This window comes from Rutidosis leptorrhynchoides, chromosome 2 (assembly GCF_046630445.1).
Source record: "Rutidosis leptorrhynchoides isolate AG116_Rl617_1_P2 chromosome 2, CSIRO_AGI_Rlap_v1, whole genome shotgun sequence".
In the NCBI taxonomy this organism is placed as follows: Eukaryota; Viridiplantae; Streptophyta; class Magnoliopsida; order Asterales; family Asteraceae; genus Rutidosis; species Rutidosis leptorrhynchoides.
This window is the reverse complement of record NC_092334.1, coordinates 412,177,303-412,194,153: the sequence shown is the minus strand read 5'-3', so window position 1 is coordinate 412,194,153 and position 16,851 is coordinate 412,177,303. Positions and strand designations below refer to the sequence as shown.

At 31.4% G+C, this 16,851-nt stretch overlaps 1 protein-coding gene across 1 annotated transcript; it reads left to right on the top strand.

The window, feature by feature from the left end:
* The first annotated feature begins 9,224 nt into the window (after positions 1-9,224).
* Positions 9,225-13,724, top strand: LOC139892303 (nucleobase-ascorbate transporter 3-like). Its single transcript, XM_071875361.1, has 14 exons — positions 9,225-9,596; positions 10,380-10,477; positions 10,563-10,739; positions 10,834-10,934; positions 11,016-11,091; positions 11,214-11,273; positions 11,519-11,703; positions 11,823-11,919; positions 12,002-12,088; positions 12,181-12,239; positions 12,339-12,430; positions 12,984-13,061; positions 13,150-13,313; positions 13,410-13,724. The coding sequence occupies exons 1-14, from the start codon at positions 9,446-9,448 to the stop codon at positions 13,626-13,628; spliced, it is 1,644 nt and encodes a 547-aa protein (XP_071731462.1). The 5' UTR covers positions 9,225-9,445; the 3' UTR covers positions 13,629-13,724.
* Positions 13,725-16,851: the final 3,127 nt, after the last annotated feature.

Genomic DNA, 16,851 nt, shown 5'->3' with positions numbered 1-16,851 from the left:
GTTACACACACTCAGATCTAGTGAGCTCCTCCGATTCTCTCTCAGTCCAAATCACCCAGGTGGTGAATAATAGCTCTAGGTGTTGATCTAATCACACTTGATTTAGTTGTGGTTTGACTAAATTAATCAAAAAAAAAACTTAATCTATTCATTAGAGGGTTTGATTCACTTATTCCGCCATTGTGTGAGTTAAATCTGTTGATTTCTAAGTTCCTAGTCATGTTTCATCACCTTCTATTCTTTCCCCCTCAACTCATATTTTAAAGTATTCATCAATATGCTCCATCCAGTTCTGATTCTCGATATACTTCTAACTTTCATATCGGTCATTCTTCTTTTTCATCTACCGCTGGAAGAATCTATTTACTTCTACTATACTCTTGGGTTTATAGTGTTTCTAGTTCTCCCGTGTCTTTATATTGCTATATGCATCGATATATATGGTTTATAATTTCTGGTTTGTCGTTGGGATTTATATGTTCCCTTATATTTCAAAGTATCTGCTTCTGTCTTCTATAATCATTATCATTCACAGTTAATGCTCTCTTTTATTTGCTGCAATTTATACCCCAATTTCTATTTCGGAGTTTTGTCCTTTCGTTTCTTCTTCTTGCGATTAAGCACCGCTTGTAATGGTCCAGAATTCACAGATATGAATTTCAGAATGAACATTGTTAATGTTCTAGGAAGGAAATTGTGATGGCACGATCTTGACTTGTCAAATTACTAGAATACCTTGGAAAAGGCCGAATCATCAAGAAATATTTTCTTGATATTTTAGAGGTTAAATAGAATACAAGAGTCGTATAACATGGCACATGATGATGTTATGATCTGTGAATCATCACGTTCCATTTAGAAACTCAGCATGACTTACTGTAATATAATCACATTGATCAAGTGTCATTATATTATACTAATTCATGCTTCAGTTTCCAACATTACTTCAAAATATTCCTATTTTAAACTTGAATGTTTCAGAATTTTGAAACTAAAATAGTTTCTTTTATGATGTAATACAAATAGCGCGAAGAGGTAAATGATTTCAAATAAGAAAAATTAAGAAAATATCTTCAGAAATATGGAGGATATTTATAATGAAAGATATGATGATATTTTAGAATTTCTAATATTAGAGGATGATGAAGAATATTGTCCGCAGGGATTTAGAGTCAGGAGCAAGGTATTCGTTAATGACTTCAGCAGGTACTGAATCATTTGGATCCTTTGAAGTCAGGTTCAGTCTTTGTAATTTGTCCACAGCCTCCTTCCTACTTTGCTCAATCCATTTTCCAATTCCAAAACTTCTCTTTTTCTGCGCTTTGCCAACACACTTCATCATTATCATCCAGCTTTTACCGTTTAAAGTCATTTATAGTTTTTGCTGCTTCATCAACATTTTTTTTTTCCATTTTCGGAGAACCAATTCGTAGTTCGGAGTGTTTTTCAGAAACTTCACATTCAAATTAAGTCCAGAAGATAGACGTTATATATACACATATAACTGTTGGCATAGACATCCTGCGAGATTTCAAAATACTGATTGCTAATTCTCAATGATTCGTATGGCAATTCTCATTACAAGATGCGATTGAGTAAATGATGGGGTTTCAATGAATAATTATAATGACTTTTTGGAGAGGCTAAAGTCAAAGGGTAATGCAGTTGTTGGTACATCTGCTAATAATGTGGTGAAATGTAAAAGGTTCCCTGGTAACGAAGGTGTATATCTCAAGGTTATAATAAGGTTAGTCTGACTGAAAAGTTGAAGTTGACTTGCTAGAGCTGTGACAAAACTGGCTACTTTGAATAGGAGTCGCAAAGTTATTTTTGCTAATAAATGCCAAAGAATCTGACGCGGATACATTGTTTAAACTTTTACTTTGGTTTCAAGAGTTTTTCGGGTACATAACTGTGGGTAACATGTGGTTGGATCATCATCTCGATTGCTCATCATTCGAAGTGTCTTCAGAAATTTTCGAAGGGTTTGAACACAGATTGTAATCGTTAACATACATTTGATGTTCTAACACAGTTTTGAAGTCAAAATATAGCTTGTGAAAGATGTAAGGATCTAAGAGTGATGATTTTGGTCATATCTCAAGTTGAATTTTGAGATTTCAAAATCAGAATATGTAATTAAATTTTGAATGAGTATGGTTGTTTTGATTTCTATAAAAGAATGTATATTGTTGTGAAAGTAGGGAGTATAATGGATGATTTGCTGAATCAGATTCGAAGAATGTAACATATTAATTGTGAATTTATATATCTCTCGGGTATTACCTACCCGTTAAAAAAAAATATTTCACAATTAATATTTTGTACAAAAGAATTTTATTACAGTCTTTATGAAAATATATATATGTATATTTTCTTAAGATGTAACATAGATTTAATGAGTTAATGTTAAATTAAACTCATTTGATTTACGGTTGAAACTAGAATTGAATAATCCCTAAAGGCTTTAAAAAGTACATAACTTTTACGCAGTATTTCTTTAATGACATTGAAATTATGAATCAATACTTCGTTATTTGTTGATGTATGATGTTCGGTTCGTGGAATTCTTGTGAATTTCGCAAAGTACGAATGATGTTATCTGAAAAGTTTCGGGTACATCGATGATGAAAGTGTAAAATCAAATATATACTTGATTTATTATGAATTGGAATTTGTTGAATTGCGACAGAGATTGTAGTTAACGCTGGTTAAGTTGCGGCCGAAGGACGTACATTATTGCATATTTGTAATATGAATTAACCGAGTAGTTAAGACTCACACACAATAGCTTAGCACGGAAAGATTTATTTCAAAATATATATATATATATATATATAATATACATATAATTTCTTCAGAGGGAATGAGTTAATTCTTCATAACTCGTTGATACAATATACACGTTATTGATTCGTAATGATGTCCACAGTGATTCTTGAACTGACGGAGTTTGTGATGTTATCGGTGTTGTTGATTCAGATGTTGACTGTACTGACGATGCTGGTAACGCTGACGGTACTGTTGATGCTGTTGGTAAAACAAGTTTAGCTTGTTAATCACACACCATTTTTGTCAGGGTTTCTACTCTTCCTTCTATCATTTTGGTTTGCTTAACTGATTTATGGTTAGGGCTAGATTAGATAATCTCTAAGACTTTAGAGATTACATAATTACCGTGGAATGTTTCTCCAATGAAGTTATGAATTAATACTTCGTCATTTATTGTTGTTGGTACTCCTTGGTATCTATGGTGCGTATGACGTTGATGCTCGTGGGACAGATTGTGAAGTTGAGGTTTACGACGCGGTTGTGGTTGGAGGTGGTAATGGTACTGTTGGCGTTGATGATGGTGGTACTGGTTATGCTGCTGATGCTGCTGCTGGTGTTTGTAATCTCTGCACCATATTCTCCAAAGCCACTACCCGAGCGCGAAGCTCGTTGACTTCTTCTATTACACCGGGGTGATTGTCGGTTCGGTCGAGCGGATAAATAAAATCTAAAATTTGATGTAATATATAATCGTGATGAGATACTCTGGAAATGAGCGAGAAAATGGTGTTTCAGACAGGTTCGCATGTAAGTGCTTCAGGTTCTTCGTCAAGAGGGCAATGTGGTGGATGGAAGGGATCACCTTCTTCTTGTCTCCAATGATTGAGGAGGCTACGAACCCATCCCCAATTCATCCAGAATAGGTGATGACTGATTGGTTGATCTATTCCGGTCACACTGCTTTCGGAGCTTTAATGAGATTCCATTTCGGAATCTGAGTGACTTGAACTGATGACGAATTCCATTTCGTACGATTGGATAAAGGATTTTTTTTTCGATATGAAATGATTTTGGCTAACGGATGGTATTCTAATTACATAGAATATATATATATATATATATATATATATATATATATATATATATATATATATATATATATATATATATATATATAGATCAAAAGATTTCGTAGATTACGGAGGACTTTGCGGGATATGTCAGGCAAAGTTTAAAGTAACAGATACGATAAGATATGATTTGGCAGATATGCTAAGATATGAATTTTTGTCTATACACTATTCATGCAATCAATGCAGCAAGACGTGTCTTAGACTAAAAATGATAAGCAGGTAATTTCCTGAGGATGATAAGTAGTTAATTTTTGACACAAAATGATAAGCAAAACTTTTGACATGCAGACACGGTCGAAGTCCAGACTCACTAATGCATCCTATTGACTTATCAGTTAGACACATTAATGCAGACCTAGTTCGCTAAGACCACCGCTCTGATACCAACTGAAATGACCCGTTCATATACATTATAAACGATTCACAATAGTTGATTACATTGCGAGGTATTTGACCTCTATATGATACATTTTACAAACATTGCATTAGTTTTTAAAAGACAAAATTTCTTTACATCGAAAATTGACAGGCATGCATACCATTTCATAATATCCACTATCCAACTATAAATTGATTTAATAATAATCTTTGATGAACTCAATGACTCGAATGCAACGTTCTTCGAAATATGCTATGAAAGACTCCAAGTAATATCTTTAAAATGAGCAAATGCACAGCGGAAGATTTCTTTAACACCTGAGAATAAACATGCTTTAAAGTGTCAACCAAAAGGTTGGTGAGTTTATTAGTTTATCATAATCATTTATTTCCATCATTTTAATAGACCACAAGAATTTCATTTCCAGTTCTCATAAATATACGTTCCATGCATAGAGACAAAAATAATCATTCATATGGTGAACACATGGTAACCGACATTAACTAGATACATATAAGAATATCCCCTATCATTCCGGGATCCTCCTTCGGACATGATATAAATTTCGAAGTACTAAAGCATCCGGTACTTTGGATGGGGTTTGTTAGGTCCAATAGATCTATCTTTAGGATTCGCGTCAATTAGGGTGTCTGTTCCCTAATTCTTAGATTACCAGACTTTAATAAAAAGGGGCATATTTGATTTCGATAATTCAACCATAGAATGTAGTTTCAATTACTTGTGTCTATTTCGTCAAACATTTATAAAAGCGCATGTATTCTCAGTCCCAAAAATATAAAGGGTAAAAAGGCAAATGAAACTCATCATACTGTATTTCGTAGTAAAAATACATATAACGTCATTGAACAAGTGCAAGGTTGGCCTCGGATTCACGAACCTAAATTAATTATATATAATTATGTGTTGGTCAATATTTGTCTAACAAATTAGGCCAAGTCATAGTGTACCACAATCCTAATGCTCGAGACTAATATGCAAAAGTCAATAAAAGTAAATTTGACTCAAAATAATTTCCAAAAATCTATACATGATTAATATATAGTTTAAATATCGTCGTTTTATATTTTTAAATATTTTTAAAATATTTATTAGAGTAAATAATATAATTTATTTATTAATAAATAAAATTTTATATTAAATTTATATAATATAATATACTTTTATATATATTAAGTAATAAAATTTATAGGGTTCATTTAATATCATAAAGATAATATGATAGGTATTATTAAAGTAAGTTATTACACGTAGTAAAATATGTTTGTATCACATATTTATTTGATAAAATAATATCTATAATGATAGTAAGTAAAAGTTGTATTATTTTATAATAATAATTATTATTATAAAAATATCAATATTTATAATTACTAAGATGACATTATGATAAAACGATAATTCTAATTATGATAACTTTAATATTTACGATAATTTTTGATATTATCTTTAAAATAATAATTCTATTTAAAATAATAATAATAATGATATTTTATAGTAACAATGACATTTCTATTAAAAGGATAATTTTTGTTAAAATGATAGTTTTAATACTAACGATATTTTTAATAATAATAGTAATGATAAAAATAATAAGAACGATAATTTTATCTAAATCAATATCTTATAATATTTGAATTTCATCATGATACTCTTACTCATTATTTCCTAATCATTTCGTTTAATAGCTTTTAATCGTCTTTTATATCGTGTTCATAATAATGATAATAATAGTAATCAAAATAATTAGGTGTTACAAATATTTGTTTTAATTACACTAATATTAATAATGATAGTTACTATAACATTTTTAACAATAATACTAATAATTATCTTAATGATAATATAGTAATAATAATAATAACAATGACAATATCCATTTTTAAATAATGATATATATATTAATAATAATAATAATAATAATAATAATACTAATAATAATAATAATAATAATTGGATAATAATAATAATAATACTAATTATAACTTTAACGATAATAACGATAGTAATAATAAAAAAAATAACAATTTTTAATGATAAATCCCTTTTATTGATAAAGATAATAATAATGATAATAATAAGATAAAACTAGAACGATGATAAAAATGACGATAATAATAATCATTTTTAATAAAAATATCGAAAATTCAATTGATTATAACTTCTAATCCGTTCATCGAAACTATTCGATATCTAAAGAAAAAGTCCTTAATTTTTCGTTAGCTTTCCAAGGACATGCATATCTTATACCTTATCCCAATCGCAAGTGTAACTAATTCAATATTCAACCTAACCTGTCTAAGGGCAATATCAAAAGTACAAGCATGCATAATCCTAAATACTCGAGCACTAGTCAGGGATACACTATTAGTATGTAAAAGTTAAATTATGAGTACTCACGTATCAATATTGAGATTCAATATTGCAGGAAAGGTACGTAGACGCAACGGAAATGATAAACACTATATTGACCTCACGAGCATACCCATGAACCATACTCAATCACCTCCATAGCTATAACCCATAATTTCCTTAATCCTATCATACTCGAAAAACAATTTTGAAATCACTCGGACAGCACTCCGTCGTAATATTTTATGTATACTAATAATATCTTGAAATAATACGGAGTAAATATATAAATGTAAATCGATTGAGAGAGTTTAGAGAAAAATATTTTCAAGTTTCTATGAAATAATGAAACCTATTGAATTCTATTTATAATAGATTTTTGAATTATTAAAGTGAATTATTAAAGTATGAATTATTAAAGTGAATTATTAAAGTATGAATTATTAAAGTGAATTATTAAAGTATGAATTATATAAGTGAATTATTAAAGTATGAATTATTAAAGTAAATTATTAAAGTATGAATTATTAAAGTGAATTATTAAAGTTAAAGTAAAGTAAAAATAAAGTAAAGGTAAAGTTTAAGTATAGTAAAAGTATAAAACTATTTACGTATAATACGCGTATAAATATATATAATATTAATTTAAATCGTTATATATATTTAATAAAATAAAATATTAATATCGTTATCTTTATCTTTATCATACTAGTTAAGTAATGAGTTGTCAAAAGTGGTTCTAGATATTTATAAAAGTTATATACGTTTTAATAATAAAGTTCTTTTTAAACTGAAAACGTTTTTGTACGTTTGAAACTAAATAGATCAATCGAGTCTTTATGAGATTCAATCTTCCACCATCCTTTGTCTAGTTCTCAATGATTGACAATTTGTTCTTATTTATAAATCACTTTACCATTTTCCGAATATTATTAAAACGGAAAGATTTCTCAAATCAACGTGGGCCTTTCAACAGAGACTTACAATCATAATTCAATATATCTGATAATTCAATCATTTGATCTTATCTTCTAATTCTATTGATAAATATTTTGAAACAGATACAATCATATAAAGTATTTAATCTAATATTTTATTTACGTTTCAAGTTATAATATATATATACACACATATACATATATAATCATATTCGTTTAATGGTTCGTGAATCGTTGGAACATGGTCGAGGTTGAATGAATGTATGAACATAGTTTAAAATTCTTGCAATTTAACTTAACAGATATTGCTTATCGTGTCGGAAACATATAAAGATTAAAGTTTAAATTTGGTTGGAAATTTCCGGGTTGTCACAAATTCAACCTCTTTTTATTAAACTCTTAGGATGATTACTAGTTTTAAAGTCTTGATTAAACTGTTCTCTGTGGAACGAACTGGTCAATTTACTTATTAGTTACTGCATGATCGGGTTGTAGTTGCCTGTATTTATGTGATAATTGTTAAGTTTTTTGATAGTTATTTTAAGGTACGATTTCACATATCAAGTGGTCACATATACAAAAAGTTGTCTAAACATAGTATTGATGATGACTCGCTCATTTGTAAATATTCGTCCCACATATCGGGAGTGGCTCCATACGCCAGTTGGCGTATCCCGAAGTACATTTTTTTAAAATAGTAAAAGTAGGCATACCGATAACATCAACACTTTCCTTAAAACAACTAAAATACTCTGGAATATCATTACTAGAGAAATTAGTTATACCTTGCACTATTCGCAGGAATAATTGTATTCGCATACGAAAGCGCCTTTTAAATTTACTGTACTTTGGCGTCTCACAAAAATAATCGTTCCACAATCATCGCGCGACCTCCTCACGATCTCTAAAATGTGAACTCTTGGAATACACAACACAAACTCGACTTCGGGCTCATCATCTTCTAATTGTTGGATAAGTTGAACAATTCGCAAATCCTCTGAATCGGAATTTGAACAACGTAAACACGAATACATATTATAAAATGTAAAAGTAGAGAAAAATAAGTAGTTTGATGTGTAAAACATGATAAGTTAAATGAGTTTATATAGAATAAATAAATTAATAGATTAAAAAAGGTGAAAAAAACGAATATTATCCGTTGACAATAAATATATTGTCTGCACCAATCAGAATTCGACACATGTCATTTAACCCTTTTTCATGTCCGTCACACTACTACTCACTGATGCCCCTATCCGTCAAAATTTGACGCCCCACTAATGACCTCAGGGACGTCAGAAACGGTCAACATTTGATGAGGGTGTGTTTGACGCTGCGCTGCCGATAAAAGACTTGCAGATTTGTAATTGATGACGAAAATGCGTGAACATCTGGAAAGGGAAAATAAAAATACTCGTAATAAATATGTACGCGTATCCATGCCCAATTAATATAGAAACATCAAGGACATATGGCCATGCGTTTACGTCTAGACTAGACACTACCCTTTTCTTTTTTTTAACTATGACAAGAACTATTATTTTAATTTTATTTTTTAACAAGAGATTATACTTTAATTTTTTAACATGCTAAAGATCTGGTTTTCCTCATTTACTTATAGTTTACTACTCACATTTCTTCTTTCCAAGAAACCTTTAAACAATTCAAACTACAATTACTTCGTTGTCTCTTTTCAAGATTCATTTTCATTTTTATTATTAATTTCAAGAATTTCAATTTCATATTTCATTTTATCACTACTATTACTATTTGTAGTTTGTATTTATCTCATAATTTAATCAGGAACAAAAAGGGTATAAAACTATAATAGACTAGATTTTGATAAAATAATTATGGTGGAAAATGGACAACCAGCAGCTCCGGCACCACCGCCACCACCTGCCACCGTTCAGCAACCACTTGGTGCCGCCAAAGGACCTTCATATCCTCCAGCTGAACAACTTTCAGCTCTTAACTACTGCATCCATTCTAATCCTTCATGGGGTTTGGCTTTCTTTATCTTTAACTAATAAATCTTGAATCTTTATTGTTTCATATATATATTTTTAATTAAAAAGATTTAAAATAGGATTATAACCATTGGAAAGTTGAGTACCCCTGCAAAAGTACTTAAAAAAATTGATTTTTATTCATTTTGTATTTGAAAAGTATGCTTTTTTTGTGAACCCTTTTATATCTTTTAAGAAACCTTTTAGTTTCCTTTATTTATTATTATTAGTATTAGTATAGTATAGCATAAAATATAAAATAGACAAGAATAAACTTCAATATTAGTTAAAAGTAAGTGAATCTTGCTAAAAAAATTTAATTTGCAAGTTTTATTTATCCATGGCTAGAGATTGTAGTAGACTAGAATCTTCAGTGGAATTCAGAATTTATGGGTACTTTTGTGTTAAATAAGAATAGGGAAAGATACTGTTGATGTTGACCAGTTTGACTCTTAGGTCAATCCAAACTAACTTTCAACTTCAAATTGATGGCAAAATTTTGTATATAAGCTAAATATGTCAAAAAGCTAGTAATAAAATTGAAATTTAAATTATACATGATGATATTGGTGGTTAGGTTTTATGGTACATGATCTTTCCCATCTTGTAACACAAATTTTGTTACAATTGTTTTAAAATTTCACAAATTACAAATAAAATTTAAACAAACTATGTATACTGGCAATCTATTGTTCTGCACATATTAACTATTTAATTTTGCTTTTTTATTCTCGCAATAATTAAATTATTAATTAGAAAATTAATTAAACTTACGCAGCCCAGACTGCTGTACTAGCATTCCAACACTACATCGTAATGCTCGGAAGCATAGTTATGATCGCTTCAATTCTCGTTCCTCAAATGGGTGGTGGCCCGGTGAGTTATACATGATCTTTCGTTTAAACTCTGTTAACACTCGTAATAATGTGACTGAAGTTTGTGAGTTTGCTGATGTGTACAGGGTGATAAGGCGCGTGTCATTCAAGCGTTACTGTTCATGTCGGGATTAAATACGCTTGTACAAGCGTTGCTCGGTACAAGGCTTCCTACTGTCATGGGACCCTCTTTTGCTTATATGTTAGCAGTATTATCAATCATAAATGATTTCAGAGATGAAGATTTCTCATCTGAACATCAAGTATATACTTATGTTTCATTTAATTACATAGAATAATTCAAAGTTTACAAATAATATTTCATTAACGGTTGGTAATTTTATGTTTGAATGATAGAGATTTCTACACACTATGAGGGCTATACAAGGATCACTGATAATTTCGTCATTCGTCAATATGCTACTTGGATTTAGCAGGGCATGGGGAGAATTCACAATGTAATATAGCTATTTCTAATAAACCTTTTTTGTACTTATATAGTGCTAAATTTCTTAATTTTTATTATTTTTTACTTGCAGGTTTTTTACTCCGCTTATTGTTGTTCCGTATGTTTGTTTAGTTGGTCTTGGATTATTTGGAAGGGGTTTTCCACGGGTAAAATAGTTTTTTTATTTTATTTTTTATTTTTGTTTTTTTGTAGATCTTCCGTACCCACAAGTTTCTTATTTTTTGAAAATAAAAAACGAAACTAATTACATTTTGTTTACTATGTACAGCTAGCGACGTGCGTTGAGTTAGGCCTGCCTATGCTCGTGTTTTTGGTTGTCCTTCAACAGGTATTGTATATATGAACTGAAAGAAGCATAAACTTTATCAATTTGAGATATGGAGTAAACACATGTAGTATGTTTAAGCATGGTTGCAAACGGCTGTTGTGGCGGTTTGGTGACTAGCCCATCCCGTTTCTCCCAAAAACGTCTAATTAGTCGGTCAACGCTAAAAGTCAAGTCAATGGCAAGAAAAGTCAGTCAACGTTGGTCAGAAGTTGACTTTTTGTCTGGCCTTATTCTATTATGTGTAGTACATGAAACGTCTCCATCCGGCCGCACATTCAGTTCTTGAGCGATTTGCATTGCTTGTCTGCATTGGGCTCGTGTGGGCTTTTGCAGCCATCCTCACAGCAGCCGGTGCTTATAACAATGTCGGGAACGCAACTAAACAAAGTTGCAGGACAGATCGTTCTTTCTTGATGTCCTCTGCTCCATGGTAAACTTTAGCTTTCCATAAAAACATTTACAGCAATTTTAATTTCTCATTTCATATAGTCATAAAGTCAATATGTTGACCCCTTTTGACTTCAATAGACTTGTGTTAATCATATGTAGGATTAAGATCCCATATCCGTTTCAATGGGGTACACCTATATTCAGAGCAAGCCATGTTTTTGGAATGATGGGAGCTGCTCTAGTTACAACTGTTGAGGTTTGTTCTTGCATTATTTGTTTTTTCCTAAAAGTATGTTAAGTTTGTACAGATTAAATTTGGTTTTTCACTAATTCTATAGTCAACTGGAACATTTATTGCCGCATCACGTTTCGCCGGTGCTACACCTCCTCCAGCACATGTCCTCAGCCGAAGCATCGGTCTACAGGTTCAGACCCGTTCGTTAACTTTTGTCTCTTGACCCGTTCGTTATCCTTTGTCTCTTGACCCGTTCGTTACTTGGTGCATGTTTTTTTGCAGGGTGTTGGGCAGCTGCTTGATGGGATATTTGGGTCAATTGTTGGCACAAATGCATCGGTGTAAGACCTCGTCTTATTTTCCAAATCTCCAAGATGCTAATTTATCAACACGCTAAACTAATGATTCATTTTTTATTTTTATTTTAATTTCAAATCCAGTGAAAACGTTGGACTACTTGCTCTAACACACGTGGGGAGTCGAAGAGTGGTTCAAATATCAACCATCTTTATGTTCTTCTTCTCTATATTCGGTATGTATTTTTTATTCAGCAACATTTTTTTGTAGTTCTCATATCTCAGTAGAGGTTGATTTTTGAACGGGTCATGCTGGGTTCAATTTTATATCCAACGGGCCAGAGAAGTAAGAAAGAAAAATGTTAGTTAAATCAACTTTTTCAAAAATGGAGGAAAACAAAAAACCATTTTGTAACCATCGCGTTTCGACGTGGATGGTACCCGTTGCCTTAGAAGATGGGACCCGCTATGTAGAAACTTTTTTTCAACGTGGGCGCGGGTTCTGCACCATTCGTGTTAAGGATTTGCACCTCCTGCCACAGTGGGATTAGTCTCGTTTTCATCCACGTAAGGGGTATTCGGTCGAGGTATTTTACAGACATCTGATTCTTACGGGGTGGATTTTATAGGAAACACAGGGTTTTGGTGTCCCTCCCGATCAACACCTTTGCAAAAACTATTTTGTGCAACTTTTGCAATACTATCATTGCTGTACTTGATCGGTAAATTTATAAAATGACTTGATCCGCCCATATTATGACCACTTGAAAATCCTACGGATCTCACCAGGGAAATTCGGAGCTTTCTTCGCATCGATCCCTCTTCCAATATTTGCAGCCATTTACTGTGTCTTGTATGCTCTTGTTGGTAAGTTTTTCACAACCCTTTTTTCAGTATCCTTTTTTTTTTAAACAAAAGTTGCAATATTCTTATTGACGTTTTCGTCTTTCAACAGCTTCCGTTGGCATTACATTTATTCAGTTCACCAACGTTAACTCATTGAGGAACATCTACGTAATGGGGTTATCACTATTTCTTGGATTATCAGTATCTCAGTATTTTGTCAGCAACACAAATGGGTCGACGGGCCATGGTCCTGTACACTCTGGTGCTGGATGGGTAAGTATCAAAAAAACCACATGCAAACGTTATCTTAAAAATCTTTTAAACATTTATGTCGATTATTTTACTTAACATAAACTGATGTATTTACAGTTTGATGATATACTAAACACCATATTTGGTTCGGCTCCTATGGTGGCGTTGATAGTTGGTATGATACTGGACAATACACTAGACGCACACAATTCACGACCCGATAGAGGGATACCATGGTGGGCCCCGTTCCAGAAAAAGAAAGGAGATGGTCGAAACGAAGAGTTTTACAGTTTTCCGCTTAGGATTAACGAATATGTTCCTCGTAGGTTTCTTTAGACATAACTTTTGTAAAATGTTTATAACCCTTTTGAGAATTTGTGGGATTTGAAAAACCTATTGTTTTTTTTTGCTGGTTCTTCTTTTGCTCATCTAGTAGAGTGTATAACCTTTTATGGTAATAATGATAATGTTTATGCTTAAATGATATGTTATATTGTCAATTATATCCTGCTGCTTTTATCATTTTGTGGGAAAAAAGGCAATAAAAATAAAATCATACAGGCTACAAGCCTACACCTAGCATAGTCGCTCTACATAAATGTCCTACTTTGGATTGTAGATCATCTTGTGCTCAATACAAAAAGAACTCACTTAAGTCTAAAGCTTTAGCAAAAAATGAAGTAAAGGATAAGTCTCATAGAAGTCCTTTTAAAGCTAATAAAAAGAAAAAAAATCCAAAGCTAGAGAGCTTAATGAAGAGGTTGTTTCAGACTCGACCGAGATTGTGCACAATGAAAATGTTGATTCAGATCAAGAGGGAGCTTCAATGGGGTTTGCAAGAAAACCAACTAAAGTAATTGGCAAAATTTTAAACCCTAAGAAAATTCCTAAAGAAAAGGAGGTGTTTGGGAACTTTCTTGAGGGTATGTAGGTTAGTAACGAAAGACCCAGCGAATCAAAGCAATGAACATTGCCACATAGAACATTAGGGAGCTTGGAAACAAAGATAAAGGGAGAAGAGTAGGAAGTTTAATAAACAAATTTCAAATTCAATTTATAGCCATTCAAAAGAAGATGGTAGAAAACGTATCTCCTTGTGTGCTTAGAGAAGTATGGAAAGGTGTTGAATTTAATGGGGTGCAAGTGTCTTCTCGAGGACGAGGACGTTCGGGTGGTTTAGTGTCATGTTGGAGGGAAGATTTCCTCAAATTAAAGGATAATTTCAAGCACAAAATTGGTTGGCCACTATGTTTACTTTTATTCCTTCTAACATTGATGTTTTAATTATTAATGTTTATGCTCCACAAAATGAAAATGAAAAAAAAGAAATTTGGTATCATATCACTAAGATGATACTTAATTGGAATGGTCCAACTTGTGTGGTAGGAGACTTTAACTCAACTCTTTTGCCAAATGAAAGACTGAGGGAAGAGTTGTATTATGTAAACATGGCTAACTTCAATGATTTTATTTTAAAGGCAAACCTCATTGATCAAAATATTCAAAATGAGATGTTTACATGGGATTGGCTCGATGGGAAAATGTCTAGAATTGATCGGGTTTTGGCTAATATTGAATGGTTAAATTTATGCTCGGGGGCGGTTGTGATTGCGGGTAATGGTGTATCCTAGTGGATACACGCATATAAGCATCATGTTTACATAAAAGAAAGGCTCGAAAGGCATGAAAGATAGCAATAATAGCAGTTTTTGTTAATAGCCGTTCAGCGATCAGCCAGGCTGCCCAGCGTCATGCGTAAGCCCTGAAGGCAGCTTCTGTGCTTAAGCCCTTGAATAGGCGCGTGAGCGACACACAACCACGTCAGCCCAAGTCTAAGTCGGTTGCGGATATTTCACATAATCAAATTAATCAGCATATGACACGTGTTCCCGAGAATTTTGAACATTTTACGCCTATAAATAGACCCCCTGGGTCACCAAATTTCACAGTTCAGTCACTTGTCAGAGAGTACACTTTCTCTCTACTTTCTCACTCAAGAATCTTCACCGCTTAGCAACAGAACGCTAGACGGACCACTCTCAGTCTAACGACCCGTCCTAATCCATCAGGACGAATACATTACATTTGGTTACATCGCGAGGTATTTGACCTCAATATGATACATTTTACAAACAGTGCATTCGTTTTTAAAAGACAAACTTTCTTTGCATCGAAAGTTGACGGCATGCATACCATTTCATAATATATCCAACTATAATTGACTTAATAATAATCTTGATAAATTCAACGACTCGAATGCAACGTCTTTTGAAATATGCCATGAATGACTCCAAGTAATATCTCTAGAATGAGCAAATGCACAGCGGAAGATTTCTTTCATACCTGAGAATAAACATGCTTTCAAGTGTCAACCAAAAGGTTGGTGAGTTCATAGGTTTATTATAAAACAATAAAATTCATCATTTTGATAGACCACAAGATTTAAATGTTGCATGGTACAAATGGGCTCGAATCCTACACCCACCTGTAATGTACATGCAATATCTTTTAAATACAGTACACATTCCCGTGTACGAAATTCATTTTTCATAAATCTTAGTAACCGTACACATATCTCGTGTACAATATATAATACACATAACCTGTGTATAAAAATTATTCTCTCGATACATAATATTCACATCAATTGGTGGCAATTATCATGTCCACATAATTCAATGGTGGCAATTATCATGTCCACATAATTCAATGGTGGCAATTATCAACTGAAATGATCGGATTAAATAATAATCAAAAGTCGACAGAAATATCCATCAGGTACAAAAATAAATAAATAAAAAAATAATAGTTGAAGGGGATTGCTAACAGAATTTGGATTCATTCTGTGATGGAATCCTTGATTGGTACGAAATTAGAGACAGAAAAATCAATTACTCTACAGGTTGAAAACGATTTACAATTGAAACCCAAATTTCCTGTATTTTAACCGTATTTACGTATATATGTATTGTATAAGTATTTTTATATAAAAATATAATTGTATTTTGTATATGTATATGTATATGTATATGTATATGTATATGTATATGTATATGTATATGTATATATATATATATATATATATATATATATATATATATATATATCTGTATTTGTATAGGTGTATATCGATTATATCTATATCTGTATATTACATATATACAGAAAACATAATAATATTCATTATATATACATTTATTTTTAATATTAATAATGAAACTAATAATAATAATAATAATAATAATAATAATAATAATAATAATAATAATAATAATAATAATAATAATATATAATCTTCCTAAAAAAATAATAATAATGATATCAATCCTATTATTAGTGTAATTAATAATAAAATGTATTATTTTCTAATAAATATTAATTATAATAACACTAATAATAATCATATTATTATAATAATATTAGATATTAATAATGATATTAACTCTAGAATGGTAGTAATATTATTATCCATAATACTGATAATACTACTAATTATAATAATATTAATATTATTGATGATAATAATAATATTACAACAATTTACATATATCAAATTCAT

Bases quoted from the DNA above. Each gene is read 5' to 3' on its own strand.
- LOC139892303 (XM_071875361.1), top strand. From the start codon at position 9,446: ATGGTGGAAAATGGACAACCAGCAGCTCCGGCACCACCGCCACCACCT. The intron at 10,740-10,833 runs GTATATACTTAT...TTTGAATGATAG, and splicing joins ATTTCTCATCTGAACATCAA to AGATTTCTACACACTATGAG. The intron at 12,089-12,180 runs GTTCAGACCCGT...GTTTTTTTGCAG, and splicing joins GCCGAAGCATCGGTCTACAG to GGTGTTGGGCAGCTGCTTGA.